The sequence below is a fragment of the Hipposideros armiger genome, unplaced genomic scaffold (assembly GCF_001890085.2).
Source record: "Hipposideros armiger isolate ML-2016 unplaced genomic scaffold, ASM189008v1 scaffold_17, whole genome shotgun sequence".
NCBI classification, from domain to species: Eukaryota; Metazoa; Chordata; class Mammalia; order Chiroptera; family Hipposideridae; genus Hipposideros; species Hipposideros armiger.
This window is the reverse complement of record NW_017731367.1, coordinates 7,675,981-7,683,755: the sequence shown is the minus strand read 5'-3', so window position 1 is coordinate 7,683,755 and position 7,775 is coordinate 7,675,981. Positions and strand designations below refer to the sequence as shown.

Here is a 7,775-nt window from a genome sequence, read left to right as displayed (position 1 = left end):
CCCACCTTCCTCAGGTCCCCACCGTTCTCAGCTTCCTGGACGAGAAAGCAGCCGCACCCCGGGGCTGAGCACCGGGCACACAGGGAAATTCCGAGCATTGCCTCCTGACACTTCCCTTAAGAGGAGTGTGCAGCTCCAGGTGACAGGGTTCAGGCTGCCCCTGGGAACCGGTGAGACCAGGCCGGACTGAGGTGGGAGTGGCTGGGATGGGCAGCAGGTGTGGTTGGCTGCCACCCAAGCCACCATTTCATGGACAAAAATGTGTGACCACTGGTAAATAAGGAAATGAAGCCGCCGCAGCTTTGCGTGACGGGTGACCCAAATGCTGAATGGGGAGGGGTGGGGGTGACTGAACCCCTTTCTCCCTTTAACTGATGGGGGAATGGAGGCCCATTCAGAGGATGGAGTGGCCCAGGTAACAGGAGAAGGACCTGGGCTGGGTCCCAGGAGCTGCCCTGCAGGAGACTGGGTGGGGGGGGCTCTGCGTCTGGGGGGCGGGGCTCCCTCCTGCAGGACCCCCAGGCTATGGGTGAGCCAGGGCAGGTGGCGCCTGCTGTAGGATGTGGGGGATGCAGCTCTCATGGTCACAAGCCCTGGAGGCCTTTCTCCAAGGCACACACTGGGGCGTCCCTATGGGACAGGCCTCGGAGCTCCCGCCGGCCATGCTCCGTGACCTCTGACCCAGCACCCTCACTGAGCTGGGCTGGGGGAGGGGCGGGGAACCCGCCCCACACCTGGCCAGTGTCGTCAGGGCATGGCGTGCGTGCCCCCACCCTGCCCCCACGCGAGGCGCCTGCTCCGCTGTCCCTCCCCACTCTCTCTGGTATTCATTTCTTTTGGGGAAAGGGACAACTGAGGGCCCTGGTGCCCCCGCCTCCTCAGGCCCCAGCCCCCTGAGCCCGTGGGACATTCTTTCCTGGGTGGTCCGGGCATGGGCTCTGGGCTGGGCCGTCTGGGATCTGAGTGGGGCAGGAAGTGGGAAGCGCCTCAGCTGGAATGTGCTGTCCCCACCCCTCAGGGTCCCGAGTGGCATCCAGGGTGGCAGGCTCGTCCGCTGGCAGCCGTCGGGTGCTGGCACCCAGCCCGCTCCTCCCCCCACCCCAGGCCTTCAGGGGCACTTCGTGTTTGGTCCTGCCACAGGCCTGTCCTTCGCCGTCCCCGCCCTCCTGCGAGGTGTGTCTGAGACGGGGATCCCTAGGCCCAGAGGGGCCCTCAGGGAGGCTTGGGAGGAGCACAGGGGATGGGGAGAGGGCAGGTGTGACCAGGAGTCCAGCCTCAGCCAGTCCCTCTTGGGCTCTGGAACACAGGTGCCAGCACAGGCTGCCCCCAGGAGCCGGCCTCACTGGCTCCAGGCCGCTGGGTCGGTGGGACTCACCTCCCAGCAACGCTGAGCCAAGCGGCCCGGCAGTAGACTGTCCTCTGCAGAGGGACTGCCATGACCCGTCAGCACCTGGGGGTGGGGAGGGGCGTGAGTCCAGGAGGAGACACTGAGGGTGCCCGGGCACTGGGGTACAGACTGGCAGAGAAGCCACTCAGAGAAGTGTTAGAGACCCTTCCAGCAGAGAACTACCAGGTCTCAGAGCTGCCTGGGGCGTGGGTGGGGGGTCGCTGGAGGTGGTTCAGGAAGTTACGCGGCTTCTTGCTGTGCAGAACCCCCCTCCCTTGCTGAGGCAAGGGGCCCTCAGACCCAGCCCATGGGATGTCGCCTGGGACCCTGGCCGAGGGGCCCCGCTGGGGGCAGAGCTGCTCCTGTTGGAGGCGGTCTGTCCTGGGCCAGCTGCCGCCACCCCTCCTCCAGCAGAAAGGGCAGCCGGGGGGACACAGTCGCAATGGTAGGACAAAGCCACAGCCTCAGCAAGGCTTGGGCAGGTGTGGCCATCGGGCGTGGGCACCAAGGTGCCCAGGAGAGGCAGACAGGGCAGTGAGGATGTTTCGGACCTGAGTGCCTAAAGGAACAACTCAGTGCAGGTGCTGCTGTCACCGTGGAGGCTGCAAACTTGCAGAGCCGACTGGCATTCTGTGGGATCGGTCAGCCCGGGCTGCTGTGCAACCAATACCGCGGGCCGGTGGCTGAACCAACAGAGTCCTCAGGCTGAAGCCCAAGGCCGAGCTGCGGGCAGGGCCAGGGCGGGTTCCTGCTGAGGCCTCTGTCCTTGGCGTGCGGACCCCTCCCCCTTGCCGTGACCTCACGCAGCGTCTTCTCTGGGGGGGAATCCCTGATGTCTCGTCCATGAGGACCAGTCTTACCAGCTCAGCGCCCACCCGAATGGCCTCGTTTTATCCTGCCAGCTCTTTAAAGGCTCCCATCTCCAAACAGTCACAGTCTGAGGTGCTGGGGATTAGGGTTTCCACACACGGATTTCGGGGTCTTGATTCTGCCCATGGCGGTTGTGCGGCATGTGTCAGGCCAGCCCCATCCCTGGCTGAGCTTCCGGGATGGACACTGGCACCGGGATAGAGGGGCCAGCAGGCGGGCGGTGGGGAGGGCGGTGCGGGCGGGTGGGCGGCAGTGGCGGCCCCGGAGCGTCCTGGCAGAGGCCGAGCCAGGCGCAGATGAGGGCTCAGCAAAGCGGGTCATTGCAGGTTCTCTGAATGCGGACAGCCTCAGGGAGGAGGAGCCCGGCCTGTCCCTGCTGGTGTCCAGCGGCTGGAGAACCATCCGTTTCACCATCGTGCCTGTGGTGCGGAGAAAGCACGGGGTGCCCGCCCTGGAGGGGGCCCAGCTGACGCCCGGCTTCCCTGAAGGCAGCTTGAACAGGATCATGGGCCAAGGGGTGGCCCTTGTGCCAGCTAGCGCCCAGCTCTGGAGGTAGGCAGCCCCATGTGGGCTGGCGGGGTCCTGGGGAGCCAGCAGGAAGGGGCGCCAGCCCCAAGCTCCCTTTGCTCGAAGATGGAGGTGCTGCGGGGTTCCCTGCCCGCTTCTGCCCATGGGCATCTGTGCCACACTGACTTTATGGGGTCTCAGGGGCATTTGGGACCTGGCCAGGGTGGTCGCTCCTTGCTGTTAGCGTCCCCTCTCAGAGCTGGGGGAGTGGGCTGTGCCGTCTGCCGCCCTGGGAGTGGGCCAGTGTCTGGTTGTGAGGAGAAGCCCGAAAGTGTGGGACCCTTTGTTACCCAGCCCAGTGCCTTTGCTTTAGGTGGGAAAGCAGCAAAGAGGACAGGTGACTTGTCCAGGTCGCAGTGGGTTCCCAGAGCAGCGAGGGGGGCCCCCTCCCGGTGAGGGTGGTCGGAGTCTGAGGAGATGAATCAGCGCTGGGGCTTTGCTCCAGTCTCCATCTGGCTGCTCTCCCCAGGTTAGCGTCCCCTCCCTTGCCTGTCCCGGGAGCCCCAGCAGCACCTCCTCGCCTCCTCTGGTCCCCCAGCCTCTGCCTCAGCAGGTTGCAAGGTGAGGGTGGGGGCCTCTGCTGGGACGCGGAGGCCCGCGTGGGTTCTGTATGCAGCGGGAGGCAGTGGGGGCATCAGGCAGAGGCTGAGTGCCCCTGGAGCCCCGTCCAGACCTGACACTGCTTACCAGTGGCTCGCCTGGCCGGGGTGACGTACGCTGCCTGCCAGCTCTCACGCCTGGGGTGACACGTTAGGAATGTGACCCTGCTAAAGTAAGCAGGGGCTGCTCTTATAGCTAACTATTGGAAGTCGATGAATTCCGAAAGCTGGCTGTGCCCATCTCTGGAGGTGTGTGCTGCCCTGCGCTGTGGGCGCTGCTGGGGAGCAGACATTCTGAGCCCGGTGGGGTCCTGTAGCTGCAGGCTGGAGATGTCACCTCAGCCAGGCTGGGGTGGCCCCACTCACACCCCCGCCAGGGACCATGAGCTCCCGCTCCACCCTGGGCCGGTGAGACGGCACCTTCCTGTCCCCACAAAAAGGTCCGGCTGACTAACAAAGGTCACCCTAATAAATTTAATAAAAATTAAAACAGAAAAGTGCGCAGCTGGCCTGGAGGCTCCTCTGGCCCTCCGTGCTCCCGGCCTGGCGTCTAGTTTAAGTGAAAACCAGCTGTTTCACATTTGATCGCCCTGTGTGTGCAATTCCTGAGAAACTTGTGGGAGTTTCTGGGTGCACCGGACCCCCTGTCAGTCACGGCCTGGGCCGTCCCCATCCTTGGGAGGCCACAGAAGCCCCGGGCTTCCTTTTTGGGGAGAAGCTGTGGCTGCAGTGTGCCTTGGACGCCGGGCGGGCGCCAGGCAGAGGCCTCAACGCTGACCACGAGTCACCTGTGTGTCTGTCTGGGCTCCAGGGTCTCCACTGACTACCTGCTCACCAGGCTGCTCGATGTCCTGGGCTCCCTCCAGGGCCACCGCCTCGACAGCCTCTCCATCCTGGACCGGGTCAACCACGAGAGCTGGCGCGACGGCGGCCAGAGCCCCGGCCTGAGCTTCGGCCACCTGAAGGTACGTGTTTGTGTGTGTTGGGGGGCTCAGTGGGCCTGCCCGTCTCTGCTGGGCCCACGTCTGTAAACAGGAGTCCCACAGCAGAGGCACCCAGGTTGAACCCTGTGCCAGCTCTGACTGATGGACAGCCTGTGGCCTGGCGAGCTCCACATGTCCTCGCCAGGGTTCCCAGGAAGCGAGGCCCCGGCTCACAGGTGACATCTGGCTGCAGAGTGCGGCGGCACCTCAGACCCACGTTTGCCATCCCAGGGCTAATGACCTCGGGGGTCCGCCTGGCCTGGCCTGGGAGCTCACTCTTGGAGTTGGGTCACACAGAGCCAGCGCTGCCACCAGCCCATGTCAGCCGTGGGGGCCCCTGCCCTCCGTCCAGCCTGGAGTCTGTGAATGTTACCGGTCGGGGTTCCCCATCCGGGTGGAACCGGCCCAGGCCAGGCGCCCCTCCTCTGCTGCTCACGGGCTGCTGTCTCTCCACTGGAACCTTGTCCCCCTCGGGCTCTGTAATGTCAGGTGCTGAGAGGAGCAAGGCAGGACAGGGCCCTGGGCTCTGGAGGGCAGTGAGGCGAAGCACGTGGGCCGTGGAGTCTGGGGCCTCTGCCCGGAGTGGGCAGGTTCGCAGCCTGTGGACAGGGGTGGGGGTTAAGGGAAAGGTGGCCTGATCTGGCTCCGGAGAACACTCTGCCACGAGTCCCCGTGTGGCCTCAGGCCACTCATCACCCCTCTCCGGACTCCATTCCCGCCCCTGAGGGGGTACCAACTTCTGAGGGATTTCCTGGGAGGCTGACGCACTAGCTCCTGAAGTGAATTAAGGGCGAGGGGGGCCAGCAGAGGGAGAGGAGCATGAGGACATAGCAAAGCACCTGTGTGACAGGAGCGAGTCCGTGGCTGGGGGACTCGGGGCCAGGGGGGGACAGGGGCCTGGGGTGGCTCACACTGTGGCTTCCAGGCGAATGCCGTGCCCAGATGTCCTGCGCCACAGGGCAGGGCTCTTTGGGACGGGCTGCAGGGCATAAGCAGTAGTGCGATGGGGATGGGACATGAGGAAGGGTAGGGAGCACGGGGTCCCCTGAGAAGGACCCTGGTGCCTGCTGTGGGGGTGCCCTGGAGGGGAGGCTGGGGTGGTGTCCTGCCGACCTTGGACTCAGCGCAGGGTCCTGGGGAGTCCAGAGAGGCACTGGGTGGGGACAGCAGGTGGGGAGGGGCTGGGACTCATGCTGGGACACCCCCGGGGAGGTGCGGAGGGTGGGACAGGAGTGCGTGAGGCACAGAGGCTTCCAGAGTTGGGGTGCAGGGTGGGGTGAGGGGCAGGGGTGGGCCTGAGTGCCGTCCTGTCCCTCTGCAGACGGTGCTGCTGTGGGCCTCGGTGCTGTTCCCGGCGCCCGAGGACTGGGCGGAGCTGCAGGGCGCCGTGTACCGCCTGCTGGTGGTGCTCCTGTGCTGCCTGGCCACCGGCAACCTGCCCCACTTCCTGCGCCCCACGCAGAACTTGCTGCGGGATGCTGGCCTGGACCTCCACGCCCTCTACCGGCGCGTGGAGCTCTTTGCGAGCCAGCCCGAGGCGGCCCTGCGTATCCATGTCACCCACCTGGGCCGCAGCCCCCCGCCGCGCCTCAGCAATGGGGTCAGGGCGCTGCTGCAGCTGCCTGCCAGCGACCCCGCCTACTGGGCTACTGCCTACTTCGACGTCTTACTGGACAAGGTGGGTGCGGCTGGCAGAGGGCACCGGGCAAGCCCAGGGTCACGTGTGGGTGGGGACAGAGTCCTGGTCCGCTCCCCCAGGGGTCAGGAGCTGGAGGAGGGCTGGGGCAGGTCAGGCCTCTGGACAGTGAGAGCATCTATGGGGAGGATGTGCTATCTGGGGGTCAGATGGGCCATGAGTGCCCTCGGCCGGCAGTGGCCCCACAGGCCCAGGGCCGCTGTCTGGGAATCAGGGAAGCACGTCCAAGCCTGCCCCCTTCCCCCCAGAGTGACCCCAAACCCACACTGAGAGCACTCAGAGCCCCAGCAATTGCCCCAGGCTCCATTCATCATGGAGGGGTCTGGCCCCCCAAGCTCACAGGCCAGTTTCCTGCTGCCCCCCTGGGCCCAGAAGCCCCATGCCGCCTACCCTGGGACCTGGGACTGTTTGGGTGCTCCACAGCTGCACCTCTTGAGCCCCAAGGCTCTGCCAGCTCTGCTAGCCCTCCCCTCCGCACCCCAAGAGAGCCCACCCCTGCTCCTCCCCCAAGGGCCAAGCCCACCCTCACCCCAAAGAGCCAACATGGTGTCCTTCCAGGACACATCGGGGCTGGGGTGGTGGTAGCAGCAGGGGTGACACTCAGCCCTCAACAAGCCCCTGGTGGGTGCCTTCTCTGTGTCAGGCCCACCCAGGGACACCTGCATGTGAGGAAGGCTGTGGGTGGGGGGTCATGGCCGGGGAGAGGTCCTGGGCGGGTCCACCCGCAGGAGGACCACCCAGGCAGAGACCCAGAGGCAGGAGGGCCAGGCAGTCAGGGAGCGAGTGTTGTTTCACTGTGTCCGGGGCCCTGTGATAGGCTCCCCGATGTCTCTGTGACCCCTTGTCCCCGCCCACCCCCAGTTCCAGGTCTTCCACATCCAGGATAAGGATCGGATCTCCGCCATGCAAAGCATCTTCCGGAAGACCAAGACTCTGGGAGGCGAGGACCACTGAGCGGGCTGCCCGGACTGTGCCACCTGCTGCGCCAGCACACGGAGGCCCCCAGGACATTGGCAGATGGGAACGGGCTTCACCTGGAGCCGGTGGTGGGTGGTGGGTGGTGGAGGGACTTTGTCCCCAGGTACCGCCTCAGACAGACAGTCCAGGAGACGGCCTCATGGGATCTAAGCGTGCCGGACAGCAGGCTGCCTGGAACAGCGGCCTGGTCTCCAGGGGCAGGGGCCTGGGATGAGGTGCTGTGTACTTCATGTTACGGGTATCGGTCCGTCCTGCGTGAGACCATCAAGGCTGAAAACCAAGTGTCTGCGCGAGCCCTGGGACCTGAGGGCGCGTCCCCCCACCAGTGCCACGTGCTACTCCGTGTGATGAAATGTATATCTGACCCTGAATAAATGAATGCATGTCTAAGGAATGAGAGGTGTTTGCACCTTGCCCCGCCTACCACGAAGAACAAGGGCTGGCGGCCTCCATGGAGTTTGGAGATGGCATCTCCTCCTTGGAAATGTCCGTTTACTGCGTGGCTCAGATGTTGTTAGTTCTGAGTGGGCCGGAGCACAGGTGGGCTTCCAGCAGGGTCATGGGCTGGGGTGCCCGTGGCACAAAGGGCACCAGGTGGCTTTTCTGGAAAACTCTAATGCGGAAGCTGAGGCCGTGTCGCAGAGAACTATTGGCTGTTCAAAGCGAAGCGTCTGGCAGGACGGGGGCCGGCCAGG

At 65.1% G+C, this 7,775-nt stretch overlaps 1 protein-coding gene across 1 annotated transcript in view; it reads left to right on the top strand.

Moving 5' to 3' along the window:
* Window positions 1-7,454, top strand: part of MAB21L4 (mab-21 like 4) — a 9,978-nt gene extending 2,524 nt beyond the window's left edge. Inside the window, exons 2-5 of the mRNA XM_019628650.1 lie at window positions 2,584-2,809; window positions 4,235-4,388; window positions 5,728-6,084; window positions 6,964-7,454. Coding sequence (XP_019484195.1) covers window positions 2,584-2,809; window positions 4,235-4,388; window positions 5,728-6,084; window positions 6,964-7,056 — 830 coding nt within the window. The 3' untranslated portion in view covers window positions 7,057-7,454. The remainder of the gene's footprint in view (window positions 1-2,583; window positions 2,810-4,234; window positions 4,389-5,727; window positions 6,085-6,963) is intronic.
* The last annotated feature ends 321 nt before the right edge of the window (window positions 7,455-7,775 follow it).